Source organism: Trichosurus vulpecula, chromosome 3 (assembly GCF_011100635.1).
Source record: "Trichosurus vulpecula isolate mTriVul1 chromosome 3, mTriVul1.pri, whole genome shotgun sequence".
NCBI classification, from domain to species: domain Eukaryota; kingdom Metazoa; phylum Chordata; class Mammalia; order Diprotodontia; family Phalangeridae; genus Trichosurus; species Trichosurus vulpecula.
In genome coordinates this window covers 172,245,177-172,266,733 of record NC_050575.1, presented here as the reverse complement: position 1 = coordinate 172,266,733, position 21,557 = coordinate 172,245,177, and the positions used below count along the sequence as shown (strand labels likewise).

The 21,557-nt window shown below is 39.0% G+C and overlaps 1 protein-coding gene across 2 annotated transcripts in view; it reads right to left on the bottom strand.

Annotated features, from left to right (window-relative positions):
• QSOX2 (quiescin sulfhydryl oxidase 2) overlaps positions 1–21,349 on the bottom strand; it is a 71,695-nt gene extending 50,346 nt beyond the window's left edge. Inside the window, exon 1 of one of the 2 annotated variants that reach the window (XM_036750690.1) lies at positions 21,046–21,349. In XM_036750690.1, the coding sequence (XP_036606585.1) occupies positions 21,046–21,340 (295 nt within the window). In that variant the 5' untranslated portion in view covers positions 21,341–21,349. The remainder of the gene's footprint in view (positions 1–21,045) is intronic. The other variant, XM_036750689.1, reaches the window with a different exon arrangement.
• Positions 21,350–21,557: the final 208 nt, after the last annotated feature.

Genomic DNA, 21,557 nt, shown 5'->3' with positions numbered 1-21,557 from the left:
AAGGTTACAGTAAAATTTTCTCACTCAGCATATCATAGAGCAACATTATGGACTTCTAATCCTCTTCTCTAATCACCAGAAAACACTCTGTACTTAATGTAGGATTACTTCATGCTTATCATAGACCTTTACTTTTAGAAGTAGAAATCACAAATGCTGGATTTATAGGTCTGGGTGATGGGATTATTGAGCTTGATAGCAATTTTATCTACAAGTTATTAATTAATAGTATGAGTAGGTTACAGTAAAGAAAAGAGTGCTGTGAAAAGTTGATTAGTGGAACAGACTAGGTACACAAGACTCAGAAGAAATCAAACAAAAGCCTAATATTTGATAAACTCAAGGACTCCAAATTCTGGATTAAGGATTCACTCTTCAACAAAAATTGCTGGGAAAACGAAAGCAGTCTGGCAGAAATTAAATTTAGACCAATAACTCCCACAATATAATACAATAAGCTCTCAATAGTTGCATGATTTAAATACAAAAGGTCATGTCACAAACCAATTCAAGGGGCAGGGAAGGAGATACCTGTCACAACTATTAAAGGTGAATTCTTTTTTTTTTTTTTGCTAGTCCTTCCAGTGCTCTTCCCCACCCTACCCCCACTTAATATTATTTTATTTTTTCCAATTACATGTAAAAACAGTTTTCACCATTCACTTTTATAAGATTTTGAGTTCCAATTTTTTTTCGCCCTTCTTCCCTCCCCTCCCCAAGACAGCATGTAATCTGATATAGGCTATACATGTACAATCATATCGAACATATTTTCACATTAGTCATGTTCTGAAAGAAGAATCAGAACAAAAGGGAAAAACCATGAGAGAGAAAAAAAAAGTGAAAACAGTATGGTTCAATCTGCATTCAGACTCCATAGTTCTTTCTCTGGATATGGACAGCATATTCCATCATGAGTCTTTTGGAATTGGCCCTATAGGTCCTCAAGTGTGGCCCTTTGACTGAATCCAAACTTCACAGAACAAATCCCCTTAATAAAAGGATTTGTTCTGTAAAACTTGGACTCAGTCAAAAGGCTGTACTCAAGGACCTAGAAGGTCACAGGTTCCCCACCCCTGTCTTAGTTCATTGTATTACTGAGAAGAGCTAAGTCTACCAAAGTTGATAATCACACAATGTTGCTGTTACTGTGTACAATGTTCTCCTGGTTCTGCTCACTTCACTCAGCATCAGTTCATGTAAGTCTTTTCAGGATTTTCTGAAATCCTGCTCATCATTTCTTATAGCACAATAGTATTATATTACATTCATATGTAGCAGAAGAATTCTTAATGAAACAAAGGAGAAGATAACAGAAGATAAAATGGACAATTTATATTACATAAATTTTTTCTGTATAAGTAATAACTTCATTTTAATTTGATGTGCTGAATGCAAAAATATTTTCAGCAACTAGATACAAAAAGGATCTGAGCGTTTAACCGATTAAAAAAAAAGACTGGCCAGTTTTTTTAATTTTTTTCTTTTTTATAATTTTTTTTGGTTTTTTTTGTACTTTTTTTATTTAAATTTATTTTTTTTATCTTAAGTTTACAACACACAGTTCTACATAATTTTGAGTTCCAGATTTTCTCTCCTCCTTCCCCCCTCCTTCCCCAAGACGGCATGGAATCTCATATAACTACCATGTATAACTTTGCATTGAATTAATTTATACACTAGTCAAGTTGTGGAGAAGAATTATGACCAATGGAATGAATCATGAGAAAGAAGAAACAGAACCAAAAAAAAAAAAAAACAACACAAAAGCAAAAACAAAAGAGAAGGAAAAAAGGCGAGCATGTAGTGTGCCTCAATCTGCATTCAAACTTCACAGTTCTTTCTCTAGATGTAGATAGTATTCTCCATCGTGAGTCCCTTGGAGTTGTCCTTGCACCTTGTGTTGCTGAGAAGAGCAAAGTCTGTCAGGGTTGGTCGTCACGGAATCCATATATCTGTGGTTGTGTACAATGTTCTCCTGGCTCTGCTCCGCTCACTCAGCATTATGTCGTGTAGGTTTTTCCAGGTTGTTACGAAGTCTGTATCATCCCCATTTCTTATGGCACAATAGTATTCCATTACCTTCATATACCACAGCTTGTTCAGCCATTCCCCAATTGATGGGCATCCCTTTGATTTCCAATTCTTGGCTACCACAAAGAGAGCCGCTATAAATATTTTTGTACATATGAGTCCCTTTCCCTCTTGTGTGATTTCTTTGGGATACAACCCTAGAAGTGGTATTGCTGGGTCAAAGGGTATGAATATTCCTATGGCCCTTTGGGCGTAGTTCCAAATTACTCTCCCAAATGGCTGGATCATCTCACAACTCCACCAGCAATGTAACAATGTTCCAATTTTCCCACATCCTCTCCAGAGGCTGGCCAGTTAAGCCTTCATTCTAAACACTGAATATAGAATTAAGTGGACTGCTATGCATGATGATGAAGTCAAACATCTGAACAATTCCCACAAATTCCCTTTCAAATATATAGTCCATTTACTGCAAACAGAAAATAAGCTGTGAGTCCAATTCAGCAAACATTTATTAAACACTTAGTATGTGAAGAGCATGGGCGAAACTAGTGATAGGAAGTTCTATATGTGTGTGCATATCTAAATTACACAAAATTTAAAAGCTTTACACATAAAACGAAATTAGAATTGGAAGAAAAACAATCAACTGGAAAAATCTTTTCAGCAAATGTATTTGATAAAGTCTGACATTCAAAACATATAGTGAATTAATAAAAATAAATAAGAACAAGTATTATTCTCCCAATAGAAATATGGTCAGAGGATACAAATGGGCTATTCTTAAAAAAGGGTGGAGGGCAAACTATCAACAATTATATGAAAAAAACTTTAAATCATTAATAATGAGAAATGCAACACTCTGACCCAGCAATGCCACTACCAGGTCTGTATCCCAAAGAGATTTTTTTTAAAAAGGAAAAGGATCTATTTGCACAAAAACATTATAACAACTCTTTTTTTTTTGGTGGCTAAGAATTGGAAATTGAAAGGATGTCCATTGATTGGGGAATGGCTGAACAACTTGTGGTATATGACTTCGATGGAATATTATTGTGCTATAAGAAATGACAGTTAGATGATATAAGAAAAACCTGGAAAGACTTACAATGAACTGATGCAGAGTGAAGTGAGCAGAACCAGGAGAACACAGTGTACACAGTAACAACAATATTGTACGATGAACAACTGTGAATGACTTAGCTGTTCTCAGTAATACAATGACCTAAGAAAATCCCAAAGGACTCATGATGAAAAATGCTATCTACCTCCACAGAAGGAACTGATGGCATCTGAATACAGACCAAAGCGTACCATTTTCCTTTCTTTCTTCCTTCCTTTCTTTCTCTCTTTTGTTCAAATTTTCTTCCACAAAATGACTAACATGGAAATGTTTTACATGATTGTACACATATAATCTATATCAGATTGCTTACTGTCTCAGAGAGAGAGAGAGAGAGGAGGTAAGAGGAATAGAATTTGGAACTCAAAACACTTTAAAAAGGAATGTTAAAAGTTGTTTATACATGTAACTGGGGGAAAATAGAATATTACTTAAAATAATGAGAAATGCATATTAAAATAACTCTAAGGTTCTACCTCTTCTCATTAGACTGGCAAAATGACAGAAAATAATAGTGATAATTGTTGGAGGTGCTGTAGGGTGATAGCAAAACAATGCCTTGTTGGTGAAGCTCTGAAGTGATCCAACCATTCTAAGTAATTTGGTACTATATCACACAAGCCATGAAACTGAATACTCTTTTGATCTAGTGATCTCAATATTAAGCATGTAACAAGAGATCAAAGAAAGAGGGAAAAACTCACATGTACAAATATTCAGAGCGGCACTTTTTGTTGTGTCAAAGAACTCAAAACAAGGTGGGGAATTGGAGAATAACTGAACAAATTATGGTATGTGAAAGTACTGAAATACTATTGTACCATGACAAACAATGAAAGGGATAGATCTAGAGGAACCTGGGAGAATTTGTATGAAATAATGCAGAACGAAGTGAGCAGAATCCAGAGAATAATTTCTACAATGACTACAACATTGTGGAGGAAGGGAACTGTGAAGGACTTAATGAATGAGTGAAAAACATTTACTAAGCACATACTATGTACAAAGCACTATGCTAAGCACTAGGGACACAAAAACAAAAGTATCTATTGTCAACTCACATTCTAATGGAAGAGATAGCGCATAAAAGAAGTTTCAGCTGCAAGTCATCTGAAAAAGCCCCATGGTCCTTAGGGTTCATCAGCAAAAGTAGCTGGTATTCATTTCACTTAATGTCATTTCCACTGACATAGTCATATCTATTTCTGAGTGTTGAACCATTTAAGAGTTACAAGGACTTCAGTGTCAAGAACTTTATTTTTCTGAGTGATCAGTAGCAGTAGTTGTTCAAGAGGTAGGAACTCCAATGATTCCCAAAAGGAGTTGCTGAGCCATATTTCCACAGAGGATAAGCCTGCCATTATAATGGCTACAGGGGCTAGGCTGGAAGCAGGACCAATTTCAGGGATGTATCACTCCTTGGGGCTCTTCGGCTTACCTACTTATAAGTTGTAGTTGGTCAGTGGTTGGTGTTTGTGTGTTAAGGAAGGTGAGCCCCTTCTCCAGTTATTGCTCCTCTCTATGGCTAGTGGTTGGGGGTGGGGAGTAGTGGAGATTGCTATTCATTCTCAAGAGTCTTAGGTTCAGGGTCCTAGACTATCTCAACATCAGAATCTGAGGGAAGGGGGTGCTCAAGCTGGTAGCAGAGGCTTGATTTGCCTGGCACAGCTGCCTCCTGTTTCTCACTCAGGGAACCTTGCTGCTTCAACCAGACTGCCTGACCTGCAGGTGGTAGTTGGCAGCTCTACCGGTAGGATAGCTAGTCCCTTCTCCACAAGAGTTACTTTCCCAGATGATGGATGAAGAGTCTGCACTAGACGCAAGGGCAGTGGTCTGGGGCACACTGCTGTTCTGAGGGGCTCTCGGGCCTATCTGCTCACTGGTGGCAATTGATTAGCACTTAGTTTTGTCTTAAACATTTTACAATCAATCACTGCCTCTCTTAAGGGAAGTCCGATAATTTAATGACCAATCACAGCACCAGAAAAATGGTGATGAATCTTGCTTCCCACTTGCTGCAGAAAGATTATGGGATTAGAGGTGGTGAAAGAGACACACAATTTTGGATTTGACCAATGTATGTATTGTTTTGCTTCATTATACTTATTTATATAGGAAGAAATTTTTATTTTGGGGGGAGCAAAGAGTTATGGTGAGGGAATAAGGAACAGTAATAAGTGATGCCAAATACAAAAGAGAAGAGTGTCAATGAAATGTTTTTTTAAAATAACAGAAAAAAGCAAAGAAATCTAGAAAGGGACACAGACAATCAGGGCAGTGTTGTAACTACAAAGTTATCTTTTTTTCCTTTCTTTTTTTAAAAAATAAGTAAATTTATTATTTTTAGTTTTTAATATTCACTTCCATTAAGTTTTAAATTTACTCCCCTCCCTTCCCTCCCCCTCCTCAAAATGGCAAGCAATCCAATATAGGCTTTACATATACATTCCTATTAAACATATTTTCACATTAGTCATATTGTATAGAAGAACTGGAACAAGAGTAACCATGAGAAAGAAAAACATAAAACAAATCAAAACAAAAAAAGAAAATAATCTCTGCCTTCAGACTCCATAGTTCTTTTTCTGGATGTGGATGGCATTTTCCACCATGAGTCTTTTGGAATTGTTTTAGATCCTTGCATTGCTGAGAAGGGCTAAGTCTTTCAAAATCAGTCAGTGAACATTGTGGCTGTTACTGTGTACAATGTTCTCCTGGTTCTGCTCACTTCACTCAGGAACAGTTCATATAAGTCTTCCCAGGTTTTTCTGAAGTCTGCCTGTTCATCATTTCTTATAGCACAATAGTATTCCCATTATATTCATGTAGTACAACTTGTTCAGCCATTCTCCAATTGATGGGTATCCCCTCAATTTCCAGTTCTTGGCCACCACAAAAAGAGCTGCTACAAATATTTTTGTACATGTGGGTCCTTTTCCCATTTTTATGATCTCTTTGGGATACAGCCCTAGTAGTGGTATTACTGGGTCAAAGGGTATGCACATTTTTATAGCCCTTTGGGTATAGTTCCAAATTGCTCTCCAAAATGGTTGGATCAGTTCACCATTCTACCAACAATGCATTAGTGTTTGAATTTCCCCACATCTTCTCTAACATTTATCATTTTCCTGTTTTGTCATGTTAGCCAATCTGAAAGGTGTGATGTGGTACCTCAGAGTTGTTTTGATTTGCATTTCTCTAATCAACAGTGATTTAGAGCATTTTTTCATATGACTATAGATAGCTTTAATTTCTTCCTCTGAAAACTGCCTGTTCATATCCTTTGACCATTTATTAATTGGGGAAACAAGGTTATCTTTAATATGTACTTTTAAAAAATAAGTTGTAATATTCATAGTGTCATATACAATCCTCTTTTTCTGTTGTTCTTTGTATAAGGAAATGTTCATATTTGTTGATGCTTATCAAGTTCATAATAACAAAAAATGTTTTCAGTAAAGAAAGTAGTGCAGCACTTTAAATAGAAGTGATTTAATTACCAAACTACTGATAAGATGGACATTCCAGGCAAAAAAAATTCCAAGCTTCTGTTAAACTTCTAAGCACAATGTATATATGTGTATATATATATATATATATATACACACACATACATACATATATATATACACACACACACACACACACACACAATGGAAATTACTGATGACTTTTCAGCAATTTCCAAAATGAATTTATGAAAACTAGAACAAATATCAAAAGGATATAGATAACGACTAGGATAAAGATTAACTATGAGGTAGTTGTCAGATGAAATTACACACATCATCTTTCTATGTAGGAATGTAAACAAACAGTTCAACTTTAGTAAGTCCTTATGATTTCTTTCTTGTTTACCTTTTCAAGTTTCTCTTGATTCTTGTGTCTGAAAGTCAAATTTTCTATTCAGCTCTTGTCTTTTCACTGAGAAAGCTTGAAAGTCCTCTATTTTATTGAAAATCCATATTTTGCCTTGGAGCATTATATTCAGTTTTGCTGGGTAGGTGATTCTTGCTTTTAATCCTAGCTCCTTTGACCTCCGGAATATCATATCCCAAGCCCTTAGATCCCTTTTTTCCTTGACCTGGGAACTCTGGAATTTGGTGACAATATTCCTAGGAGTTTTCTTTTGGGATCTTTTTCAAGAGGCGATCGATGGATTCTTTCCAATTTCTATTTACCCTCTGGCTCTAGAATATCAGGGCAGTTCTCCTTGATAATTCTTGAAAGATGATATCTAGGTTCTTTTTTTGATCATGGCTTTCAGGTAGTCCAATAATTTTTAAATTCTCTCTCCTGGATCTATTCTTCCAGGTCAGTGTTTTTCCAATGAGAATATTTCACATTGTCTTCCATTTTTTCATTGCTTTGGTTCTGTTTTATAATATCTTGATTTCTCATAAAGTCACTAGCTTCCACTTGCTCCAGTCATTTTTAAGGTGGCATTTTCTTCAGTGGTCCTTTGGACCTCCTTTTCCAATCAGATAATTCTGCCTTCAAGGCATTCTTCTCCTCGTTGGCTTTTGCAGCTCTTTGCCATTTGGGTTAGTCTATTTTTAAGGTGTTATTTCTTCGGTTAATTTTTTGGTCTCCTTTAGCAAGCTGTTGACTTGTTTTTCATGGTTTCTTGCATCACTCTCATTTCTCTTCCCAATTTTTCCTCTACTTCTCTTACTTGCTTTTCCAAATCCTTTCTGAACTCTTCCATGGCCTGAGACCAATTCATATTTTTCTTGGAGGCTTTTGATGTAGGCTCTTTGACTTTGTTGACTTCTTCTGGCTGTATGTTTTGATCTTCTTTGTCCCCAAAAAAGGAATCCAGAGTTTGAGTTTGAGTATGAATTTGTTTTCACTGCCTGTTCATGTTCCCAGCCAACTACTTGACCCTTGAGCTTTTTGTCAGGGTATGACTGCTTGTAGAGTAGAAAGTATTTTGTCCCAAGCTTTAGGGTCCAAGCACTGCTGCTTTCAGAGCTACTTTTACTCCACTGTCACCACAAGCTCTGCCACAGCAGTGCTCCTCCTGCCCCAAGAACTGCCAACCAGGATTTCAACTGAGATCCAAGCAGGGCAAAGCAAACCCTGCATTCCTGCTCTGGTCTGCCACTTGATTCCTCCCACCATGTGAGCCAGAGACTCCTGAAGCACCTGATGCTGGAGCTCTGGAAGCAACTGCAGGGAGTGCCTGCTGCTGCTGCCACCACTGCCACACCACCCCTGCCACCCCCAGGGCTGGGGCTGGACCGCTTTCTAACCCCATCAAGCAGTTTTCCCACTAACCTGCTCTGTAGTCTTTGGCGTTTGTGGGTTGAAAAGTCTGGTAACTGCCACAGCTCAATGATTCATGGCCCTGAGGCCTACTCTGTGACGACTTCCTGTCTGGTCTGTCCCTGCATGGCCCATGCTGGGCTGTGTTCCACTCCTAGCACTGTGCAATACATCCTTTCCAGCGAACATCCAGGCCATCCTAGGCTGGAGATCTGCTTCCCTCTGCTACTTCAGGGTTTCACAGCTCTAGAATTTGTTCAGAACCATTTTTTACAGGTGTTTGGAGGGATTTGGGGGAGAGCTTAAGCAGGTCCCTGCTTTCCAGCCGCCATCTTGGCTCCACCTCGCGTTGTTCAACATTTTAAAAAGTGACTTTTATGAAAGCATTCATGGCATACAGACCATATGCAATGGGGAGAGAACAGCTAACACACTGGATGGTAGCCAGGATCCAAAAAACCCTCAACAGGTTAGATGAGAATTGTGGACTAAATCTATGAGGTAAAATATCATGCCATAAATGAAGTCATACATTTGAGTTCAATCAACCAACAATACAGATTGGGTAAGTAATGCTAATCATCAGTTCATCTGAAAAAGATCCATGGGGGTTTTAATGAACTTCAAGTTTCTTATGAGTCAATAGTCAGTTATAGCAGCCAAGTTTGCTAACTGCCTTCTTAGCCTGCATTAAGAGAAGCAGAATATTCAGAATGATACAGTATACTCTGCCTTGATCTGACCATATTTGATGTACTGTGTTCAATTCTGGGTGCTACATTTTAGAACAGATCTTGACAAGCTGGAGTAAGGCAGCAAAGTGGTGCAGTAGTGGTGGTTTTTGAGGCCAGAAGACCCAAGTACTAATCCTGCCTCAGATACTTCCTACCTGTGTGACCTTCAGTAAGTCCCTTAACCTCTCAACCTCAGTTTTCTCATCTGTAAAATAGGGATGATACTACCTTCCTCACAGGGTTGTTGTGAGGATCAAATGAGGTAATATAAAGTGCTCATCAATCCTTAGAGTTTTATAAAATGCTAACTATTAGTATTGCTATTATCGTCATTATTATTTTACGAGTGAGAAAATCAAAACACAGACCAAGTGTTTTGCCAATATCACAAAGCTGTTAAATCACAGAACAAAACACTCCAAGCCCATTAGCTTTTCCAGTATACCATGCTCCAGTCCTCTATTGTCTTTTCCTTAACCATAGCCTCATCCTAACTAGACAACTCAAAATATGTGCTCTTGGTAACAAAAGCAATACTGCGCTAGAAAGTTAGAACAAAATACGTTCCTTAGCCTAGGAAAATTACATACAATTTAAGTTCTAGTGGGGTCAGTAGATCACCTGACTTGATATAAATGACTCTAGAGTCAGAAGACCTACGTTCAAATTTCACCTCTGACACGTATGACTGCAAATAAGTCACAACCTCCTGGGGCCTCAGTTTCCATATATGTAAAATAAGAGGTTGGACAAGACCACCTCTGGGGTCCTTTCCAAGTCAATATCCTTTTCCCTTCTACTGTAAAGGGCAACTCATGAAATGGAAGGAAAAGAATGTTTGTTAATGTATATGTTTAATAGAATACTCAAAGGCAATTAACTTTTAACAATGTACTTAACAATTATAATAAGTGATAATAGCTTATAATTAAAAGGACTTGAATGAATAAAAACATAATTAGGAGCCAATTTCCAGAATTTTTCAATCATTCAACTTTTCTTCCTGGGCAAAATAAAATTAGACAGATGTGTTCTGCAATCTGTATCCCACAAAATTTTGTGACTGTTCAGTCATGTCTGACTCTTTTGTAACCCCATTTTCTTGACAAAAAGACACTGGGGTGGTTTGCCACTTTCTTCTTCAGCTCATTTAACAGATGAGGAATCTGAGGAAACAGGGATAAGTGACTTGCCCAAGATCACAAAGCTAGTAAGTGTCTGAGGCCATATTTGAACTCAAGTCTCCTGACTCCAAGTCCAGTATTCTATCCACTGTACCTTCTAGCTGCCCTTCCCACAAAATTTACACAGTTCTAAAGATGCATGTCTTCAGATTTGCTTCATTGTTTTTTTTTTTTAAAGTCAAACAGAATATACCATACTTACAAGGACTTCTTAAAAGTAACACTGTTTTTGTAATTAAGAGTGTCAAGATTCAGAGGAGAGGCTAGAAATTATATGATTCTGGTTCCTGACCATTGACTCTTCTTTGCCATTTGTACTTCATTTGACATTAGTTTTGCCAATAGATGATAAGCTTGTTGAGAGCATTAACTGTTATTTATTTTTGTCTTTATATCATCACTCCCTATAATAATACTTAGTACATATTAAGTGCTTAATAAATACTTGTTAAGTTGAATATAAATCCAAGTGTATAATTTCAGAATCTTAAAAAAATAACCTCTTTGAACCCAAAGTTAAATTTAACAGATAATATAATAAAGGCAACAAGACTCCCTTTAATCATTACACCTAGACAAATTTATCTGTACCCAGACACCAGAGCTGCTCTCCTCAAGGTACACAATGCCTCTAGACCTTTTCCTTTAAAATAAACTACAAAAACAAAGACAATTCACAAAGTTTGGTCAATGTTCTCACTATTTCTTGTGACCCGAAGCACATAAAGATAACATTAGAGGGACTTCTCGGTCATGTGAGGAAAAAGATGGCAAATCATACATTTTCTCTGATCTTCACAACCTCTCAAACATCTCCCAAACAGAAATTATATGCCAAAGATAAAGTAACTTCAGTAGTCTCCATGGTCTAGGGCACCCAGAATACAAAAGCAGGTTAAAAAACAAATAAACCCAGGAGCTGATACTTACTGACCCATAGCTCACTCTGCAACCCTCCCCTACCTTCTGCACTACCACCAAGACTGCACTAGTAGACCCAAGGACACAGCACAGGATTATACTGAAACCCATTCCTACACACTGATGCCCCCTCACTCTTTCCAGTGCTATGGAGATCCCAGCTCCTGGCTACTAAAGTCTGCTTGGGCCTCCCCAGTCAATTCAGCTGCAAATTCAGAGCAAAAATCTGACAAGGGCTACAAACCCAGACCCACCAGAGCTGCAAAGTAATGAACTACAGTGGTAGAGGAAACGGGCTCTGAATTGATGATTCTAGGCCACAGAACTGAGAAACAGGGAGAGTGTCACCAGGACAGGACATCATACATGGGGTATAGGGGAGTACTGTGCAGTACTCCACCAAGCCTGACAGAAAGAGCAAAGCACCCAGCTGGAGCTAGTTCTGGCCACTCAAAAGTGAGTTGGGGCAGAGACTTAGGCTGGTGAACCATGAACTGCCCAGTTTGGGAGGGGGTTGAGATGCTTTGAGATCTAGCTCCTAAGGAAACCACAATCAGAAGGGAAGGAGTCAGAAAGTGAGTGATAAGGAAAATAAGTGATAAAAATGAGACTGAAGGTACTGAAAGACCAAAAGATTTCAGGAAGAAGAAACCTCAAAAGACTTTGAACATAAACAGTTTAATCAAAGGAAAAACAATAATAACAGAGGAAATATGGCCTCCAGATGAAGTTAATGAATTCAGGCATCTATGAATAAATATCGCAAAATAAAGGAAAATGATCCAACACTTGATGAGACAGAGGATCCTATGAAATGTGAAGAGAACATGGAACCACAACACATTGTTCCTGAGTGGTTTAAAGAAAAATGAGACTTATGAGATCAGAATTTATGTCCTAAACCAGCAAAAATAATAGGCAGAAAGAAAATTTTGAATCTGCAATGACAAACTTCATTAAAGAAGTGAAGGAGAATAACAGAATGGAATGCAAATACACAGAAGTGAAGGACACCTAGAAGAAGAGGACCAAAAGCCAAGAACGTTAGAAGGAAACATGCTAATTATGCAAGCAAAACTACTCATCTTGAAGATAAAATGTATAGAGACAACCTAAGGAATACAGGTCTTGCAAAAAAACATGACAAAACAAAAAACCTTGACACCATAATGAAGGAAATTACAAAAGAAAGAACATGCAAATAATGCAAGAGTATTTCATAGTCATTTGAAAAAGGAGTACGGAATGGAATAATGTGTTCTGAAAAGCAATGCAGCTCAGTATATAGGTCCAGGGTAACCTAACCTGCAAATCTAAGCTTTACCATATAGGATAAAAAATGGACATCTGAAGAGATTATTTGCTTCTCAAACACCCCAAAAAAACAGAAATCTAGGAGAAGTGAAAAAAATCAACAGGTAAGGACAGCAACAGAGTGACAGCAGAAAGATTAGTAAGAGATTTCCTTCCTAAATGTACACAAGGAGACCCGGGTGAAGGTGTAAATCTGGTAGAGGTAATAGTGATGAGGCAGACAGGGGGCATTATGGACAAAAAACCTGGTGACACTCTGCCTATAGGTGAATGCTTCTTTTGTGGGACTACATTACAATACAGAAGGGTGCATGAAAAGGGGGGGAGGAAAAGAGGGTAATAGGAAGGAATAAATGATGTGCTGGGTACGGTCAAAGTGAAAGGAAGCTGACCTCTGTGGTCTTGGAAAGAGAAGAATTAACAAGGGAGTGGGTGAGTAAGGAGTGGGGAAAGGACTGAAAAGGGGAAGAACAGAAGGAGGCCATACTTTGGAGGTGGGAGCAGATTCCACTGATGAGGAGTGAAGGGAGATGAGCATAAACTGGATAAGACCTGGGGGATTTCTGTGAAAAGTTTATTTGTCCTGGGGGAAGGGGGGTGTTGGAACCCCTGGGGGCAACTGATCCTAGAAGAGTAAAAGGGTATGGACACAGGGATGAGGTTTCACAGCAAATGAAGAAAAAAAAAGGTCAATAAGAGAGGGTATAGATCAGCAGTAGGACAAAGTCCACACCATGGGGCAATGTCTTCTCTAACACCTTCAAAAACTGACACTGTACTGTGAGTGAGGCACAATGGAAAAGGGGAAGCCCTAAAAAGCAGCGACAGAAAATACCCAGAAGTAATAGCCTATAATGGATTACTTGAAAGAACATTCTTTGATTGTATGAAGAATACAAAGAAAAGAGAAAAATCAGATGATTACAGAGGTCATGAATCAGAGAATAAAGATCCTAGAGTAAACAGAAAGTGAAAATAGATAATGAAAAGAGTAAGAGAAATCCTTTTTGGAAAGATCAAAATCAAAGTTAAAAAACTAATAAATAGGACGAGCTAAAGGAAAAGAGAGAATGGAGAAGCCATTTGACTGAGAGGAAAAAAGAAGGGAAAGAAATATATAACCAAATTAAAGCAGGAGAGAGGAATTAATAATATATGAAATATAAGAAAATAAATAGATATTCTCTACCATTTAGAGCTCATGATGTAGTGGGTAAATAACTCAACAAATCCAAGTCAACAAACTTAATTAGGCACCAACTATCTGTGCAGCTATGTGCTAAGTAGAATAGAAGGGAAAATGCAAAAATGAATAAAATATAGTTATATGGAGCTTATAGTAGGGGGAATATAACATAACAAATAACTAATACAAAACATAACATAAATGCATGAGAGGTGTCCAAATAAAAGTGATATGAGAGCTAAAGAAGGATTTTTCTAAATTTTCATACAGTATTTAGAATAAGATAGTTTATTTAGAATAATATAGTTTTTAAAAAGTTTAAAAAGCTAAACAATTAATTACAATTCAAAATATGTCACAATATATTATAGTATGTATTATAGTAAAGTATGTATAAATAGTAAATATTTGTTAAGTTCCCACCATGTGGCAAGCACAGTGCTAGGCACGAGGGATACAAAGACAAAAAGAAACAGTCCATCCCTCCCACCACCCAGCTCAAATTCTATTTGAGGATTTGGGGTGGGTGAAAACAAGTACACATCTAAGTAAATATAAAACACACACAAAATAAATGTAAAATACACCAAAGGGCCTCAGGTAGGAGATAAAATGTGAAATGAATATTAAAGGGATGATAGAGAAATCTAAGAGGCAAGATGAGGAGGGAGTACATTTTAAGCCTGGGGCACTTTGCACAAACTATGAAGGGCAAGTATGCCAGCTTGGCTGGAAAAGAAGATATATGAAGAGGAATATGGTCTACCAGTCTGGAAAGACAGATTAGACCTATACTGTGAAAGGCTTTAAGTGCCAGAGGAGTTTGTACTTGATTTAGAGAAAACAGGGAGCCCCGGAGCTTCCTGAGCAATACTGTCAGACTTTCACTTTAGGAACGTCACTTGTGTCAACTGTGTGGACCATGGATTGGAGAGAAAAGGGACTGGAGTCAGACAGAACAATTAGAAGGCTATTGCTATAGTATAGGAAAGGGGGAATGAGGGCCTAAAGACTCCTCTAGAGTCAAGAGGAAAAAACAAATACAAGAGATGTGGAATCGACAACACATGACAACTGATTAGGTCTGGACTATAAGGTGAGAATGAAGAATCAAGAATGACTCCAGACAGCACTGTCCACAGTTACAACAATACTGTAATAATAATCAACTGTGAAAGACTTAGCCATACATTGATACAATGACCCACAATTCCAAAAGACTCATCATGAAAAATGCAATCCACCTCAAGAGAAAGAATTGATGAACTATGTAAGTGCAAAATGAAACGTAATTTTTCACTTTATTTTTCTTGCTCTCTCCCCGCCCCCCCCACACACAACATGGCTAATGTGGAAATACATTTTGCATCTCTTCATATGTAGAATAGTTATTGTATTTCTTGCCCTTTCAAGGAGGGGAAGGAGTGAAGAAAGAAAGAATTTAGAACTGAAAAAAAATTTTTTAATGACTTCAAGGTTGTGAATGTGGGTGAGTTTCAAAAGGATAATAGTTGTCTCAAGAAAAACAGGGACGCTGAGAAGCATGGATAAAGACAATGAGTTCTGTTTTGGACTTGTCGATTTTGAGATTTCTATGGACCACCTAGGTAGAAATGTCAAGAAGGCAGCTGGAGATGGCAGGACTGGGGCTCAAGAAAAAATTGAGGGCTAGATAGATGGCTCTGAGAGGTATCTGCATCGAGATAATCATAGTTGAACACATAGAAGTTGATGAAATCACTAAGAGAGAGAAGGGCTAGTACAGAGCCTTGAACACTTAGGAGGTGGGACATGGATAATGTCCCAATGAGACAAAGGAGACCAAGGAGCAGCATCCAGACAGGTTAGAGAATCAAGGGAGAGAGAAGTGTCATGAAAACCCAGAAAAGAGAGAACGAACAACAAATATCAAATTTCTAGAAAAGAGATCAAGAAGGATGAAACATGAGGAAAAGGTTTGGCATTTAAGAGATCATTGGTAACCTTGGGGAAATCACAGAATCTCAGTTAGGACTCTCTGAGGCCATCTACTTCAAATCATACCAGAAAGAAATCTGTACCACAAAATATGACAAGAGACTATCCAACTTCTGCTTAAAGTCCTCCAATAAGGGGAAACCCACAACCTCTTGAGAGATTCCACTTTTGGAGAACTCCAATTGTTAGAATTTTTTTTCCAGGCATCAAACACATATTTGCCTTTTTGCATCTTCTATCTATTACTCTAGATCTACCTTCTGAGGCCAAACAAAACAAGTGTAATTCCTCTTCCATATTTTATCCCTTTCAACACTTGAAGACAGCTATTATGTTCTCTTTGAGTCTTCCCCAAGATAAATATTCCCAGTTCCTTCAACCAATCTTCACTTGACATGAACTCAAGGCCCTTCACCATCCTAGCTGCCTTCATCTGGACATTTTCCAGCTTATCAACATCCTTCTAAACTTGTGACACCAAGAATTGAGTACAATACTTCAGGTGTAGAATGATTAGTGCACAGGAACTACCATTTCTTTATTTTTAGAAACTATGCTTTTCTTAACCACTAATTTTTTTGTTGCCACATTATGCTGTTAACTAATATTGGGTTTACAGTTTGATAAAACTTTCAGATATTTAGATATGCTGTCTATCCATGCCTCTTCCAACATCACATACTTATAAAATTGATTTTTTGGGAACATAATGTAAAGCTCCATTTATTCCTAATGAATTTTATAGTATTAGATTATATTATCTTATTAGATTCCCAGCTTTGTGAAGTATGTGTGTGTGTGTGTGTGTGTGTGTGTGTGTATCCTTTATACAAGTCAACGATAAAAATATTAAACAGCACAGGATTGAGCACAGATATCTGGGGACCTCCTGCCATGCTGACACTGAACCATTAACCACTACTATTTGAGTCCAGGAATTCAACCAGTTCTGAATCCATCTAATTTTATTATCCTCTAGTCCACCACATCTTTCAATCTTTTTCATTTTCAGGCTAGTGACAATTTTGGATGTCAGACTGCAAAAGGTTGAGAAGTTAGTGAGGGAAGAGTAAGCAGAAATTAAGTAAATCTCTCAGTTTCTGTAGTACTAGTCCCATTTTCCATATATACTTACTCCCCTTTCCAACACCATCTCATTCATCTCCCCCTCTCTCCAGCATTTATTTCTGTTTTCTCTTCTCCTTCCCCATTAACTTTTCTCCTTTGATCGTCCCATCCAGTATTCAAGTCAAACCAATCCTACTACTGCTTCCCTCAAATCTTTTTGCTTACCAGAGGCAAAAAAATAAAAATAAAAAGCAAGAAAGAAAAAGGAGAATATTACATAAGAATGACAAGAGTGCTATTCTATCTTTACCTACACTGATAATGCTGGATCCTTGTCATTTTCACAAAACAATTCAATTTCACAAATATTTGTTAAGCCAACTGTGGGGGGGGGGATGGACACTAGGCCCATGGGAACAAAAAGACAAAAACAATTCCTGCTTCAAGAAATTTATATTCTATGTGGGAGAGAGGGAGAAGTGATACAATAAATACATCAAAGGCAATTTAAGGAGGAAGAAAGCACCTGTAAATGGGGGTGGGGGGAAGGATGGAAAGAATCTCAAGATCTCCAGAGGAGGTGGTACCAAAGCAGAGCAGAGCTGAAGGAAGATTCTGGGATTTGAGATTTAAAAAAAAAAAGCGCTGCAAGAATGGGGGAAGGTTTGTGCAAATGCATTGAAGTCGTGGGGGGCAAGGGCAGAGTGAGATTGGAGAATATCTAGTGGTTCACTCTGGCTGGAATGTAAAGATTGTGAAAGGGATTAATGTGAAATAAAGCTGGGAAAGGTAGGTTGAAACCAGATTACGGAGGGATTTAAAAACCAGACACTGGAGTTTATTTTTTATCCTAAAGGCAGTAAGGAGCCATTGAAGGTTTTTAAGCAGAAGAATAACATAATTCGGCTTCTATCTTAGGAAGCCTATTTTGAAAGCTTTGCAGAAGATGGGGTCATTGAAATACTCAACTTACAGAAATTCTCACTGGAAATTTTATTTTCACTATGCCAGGCAGGTAACAGAAGGTGACATCTATTTAATATGATATTCATTTTCCTCCTTCTTCTTCCACAGCAGTTAGATATGCATTACAAATTAAGCATGCATTGCAAATTGAGTTAGCCACTACTGCTCCAGGCCAAATGGTCTACGACCAATAGAGTAAGTTTTGTTTTCCAAAGTACTCAAAGGTGACAGGAATAAATCCTATCAAAATAAATATTGGAAAAACCCTTGGCTATAGTACATAGCAGACCTTTAGTTAGCTTAGTCTACCTTCACCTTAAAAAGTACTAACACTATTTCCACCAAGTTTGAAAAGCAAAGAAATTTCAACCCAGCGCTCTAGAAAAACTATAAGAAATCATCCATAAAAGAGTCAACCAGTAAAATGGAAAGAGCACTGGTTTTGGAGTCTGAAGACCTAGATTCAAGTACTGCCTTTGTCATTTACTACCACTGTGTCCTCAGGTAAATTACTTAACTTCTCTCTGGGTCTCAGTTTGTTCATTTGTAAAATGTGAAGGTTGGACTAGGATGTAGTCCAATAAATCTTCCAATAAATCTCTGTCTATGAGTCATGATTGGAAAAAAGTGTTTTTGCACTGTGTAGACTCAGCTCCAAAATTTTCTAAGTCATAGTTCTTTCTGAATAGCTCTCATTTTGCTGAGAATATAAAATTATGTAAACAAAAGTAAAAATGCAAATAAAAAGGACAAAGTGTTCACTCACATCAGAGTTCTCAAAACACCTGAGATCTATTGAATTCCATGCTCTTTATTTCTTATATTGATGAGAATATTCAAAAGAAATACAAATCAAACAAGACACATATTCTGTCATGACCATACTTTCTCTCCCCAGAAAAGTGGGATTCTGTAAAACACAGCTTATAAATCTAAAAACTAGCATATTGTTTTTGAAGAAGCAGGGTGTAGTGGGAAAAGTGCTTGACTTCGCAACATGGCATAAGGGATAAGTTGCTATTCTTGAAGTCAGGAAGTTCTGGTTCAAATCCCACCTCAAGATACATATTTGTTTTGTGACCCTGGTTGAGTCACTTAACCTCTCTTGGCCTGAGTTCTTCATCTATAAAATGAGGGGATTGGACTAGATAGCTTCTAAGATCCTGTCCAGCTCAAAGTTGATCCAATGACCCCTAAGGTTGAGTCCTGGCTCTGCTCCTTAATAAAAGGGCCTGTTACTTCCCCTTTCTGGGCCTCAGTTTCCTCATCTACAACATGAGGGACCTGAATCAAATTATCTTTAAGGTGCTCTTCCAGCTCCAACAATTCAAGTGCCAAATAAAACAGGAAAGCCAACCCCTACCAGAAAGACCACCAAAGGCTTGCTAGAACAAGCCTATTATGCAATATTTTTGCTTATTCATTTATACTTTTGTAATCTAAAGAAGCCAGAAGTATATGAGCTATAAAACCCAATTCCCTATATTATTATTAGTCCTTTTCACCCCCTCAGAGTGATACCTAAACAAAACAGTAAGATTTCTGTCTACAACTCTACAACATTCTTATCTTGGTTACAATTAATGATGTATTATAAAGAACCACTAGAGAACTAAAACATATTAAAATGATCATTTGCAAGAAAAAAAGTACAAAAGTCCTTTCACGGATTAAAAAACACCAAACCAATAGTTCTTGCTTAGCAGAGGCTAAAAGGAAAAGGAAAAAAGAAAGCACCAATTTGTTAAGTCTCTTGCCTATGAGGTATATAATTAGAGGTAAGTTCGACACACACAAAACAACACTGGCCAAACCTCACTCAAGTTGAAGAAAGAGTTCCTTCTTCAAATGAACTTAAACACAGTTTTAAAACAACAGTGACTTTTACTGAAGCTTTTGCAATCTGCTTCCCCTGGTTAAAAAATAAAAAAAACATTTAATCTGTCAGTTTGAGCCAGCTTTGAGAGCCAGATTTGTAAAATGGTAAAGGAAAAGAGTAGAAAGTTTAAAGGAGGGTATGACTCAGAAATTCAAAAGGCCTTCAAAATGTTCAAACAAACCAGTGATCAACACAAAAGATCTATGGAAAGGCATAAACACTTTCACAAGAGATAGTAGGGACCTCCCAAAGAAAGGTCTTAAAGATCTCTCATCATCCTTTAAGGACATAAAAATCAACTCCCTGTCATGCTTCCCTCAACCTCAAAATCCGGGTATTTGGGTTTACAAATTGAGGTCTGTGGTTTTTATTTTGCACTTAACACTATCATGTCAAGAAATCTGTCAAATGGCTATATTCTCAACGTAGAGTTCTGGGGCACTTGAGAAGGAATTTCAGAGTAGAAATAAGTAGTTGTTGACAAGGGTCAAATGGAACCGTAAGTAAAGATTGTGGTGAGAAGTTCCAGGTTGGAAGGTGCTAAGCACTGGGAACGCTATAGCACAAACAGGCTGGAAATGTCTGCAATCAGGAAAGGATCCTGAATGTTGCAGATCGCCTGCAACGGGACCTGAGGACTTGGAAACATGTGGTTCAGTGATAAATAGTGAACTACTTGGAACATGGGACTTAGAAAAGACTCAAGTATTGGGGGGGGGGCAGAGGAGGTTCCAGATACCACAAACTAGAGATTTTAGGGTGGGAGAGAGAGAGATGACAGAATAATTCCTATGAGGAGGGTGTATGCAAGAGAAGCTCTTATGAGGGTCATGGATCCTTAGTGGTACAGTCAGACCTCACAGAGAACAGCCAGAAAGGCCCTAGCAGTTAAATTGAGGCCATGGAGAAGATGGGGGAGGGGGGGAGGAGTAAGGAGTTGGGGGAGCGGGTAGGGGCGATGTGAGAGATCTCTGTGGAAAGTTGAAGCTTCATCCAGGGACGTTTTCTAAGCTTCTCTCCTGACAGTCCCAATACACGAAAGAAGGGGAGTTTGGGGCAGGAAAGGATGAGGGGGACCACCTTCAGGTTAGGCTTCTTCACACCTTGAACGTGGCAGGCATATGGATGGAGGTGCGCTCAGGGTCCCTGGAAGGGATATGTCTGGGGGTGAGGGTGATGGGGTGTCCGTATGTGGGATGGGGTCGATGTCTGCGACGCCAGACGCGCATCTGGGAATCTCCCCTTCTGCCTCTGTCTCAAGAGAGGTTCCGACCCTGGGTCGTGCAGCTGATGCACCAGGTTGGGGGTGGGGGTCGGTCTGAGAGAGCAGAGGGGAGGGAGAGAGAGGGAGTGCCGCGTCCGGCCCCGCCGCGCCTGCGCGCCCCGCTCACCTCGCACGTCGCGCGCCAGGGCCCGCCACACGGGCGCGTAGTGAATGCAGTGGCCGCACCACGAAGAGTAAAACTGCACCAGCCACGCGGCCGAGCTGTTGCCCGTGGCCGCGCGCACGCTCCCGGCGTCCAGCGCCCACACGGCGTCCGCGCCGCTGGCGCTGTACAGCCGAGCCCCGGCAGCTCTGACCCCGGACCCCATCGAGGCGAGCAGCAGCATCCAGATTAGCGGCGGCAGCGACCACCTGCGGGGCCCTCCGCCGGAGCCCCAAGCCCAGCGCCCCGCCGCCGCCATCTTGGACGCGCCCGTGGGGGGGCGTTGACCTTTCACCCTGGCAACCGCCGTCACGTGCGCCGCCGTCCGCCTTAGCTACGGAGCTCTCTTAGCAACGCCTGGACCCTGGTCTCTCCAGCCCTCCTGGGCGCTATCGCTCTATCGTTCCCGGCTCGGCCCGGGAGGGAGCCCAGCTTGTGTCGCGATACCGTCAAGTCCGGACCTAATGCGTATGGGT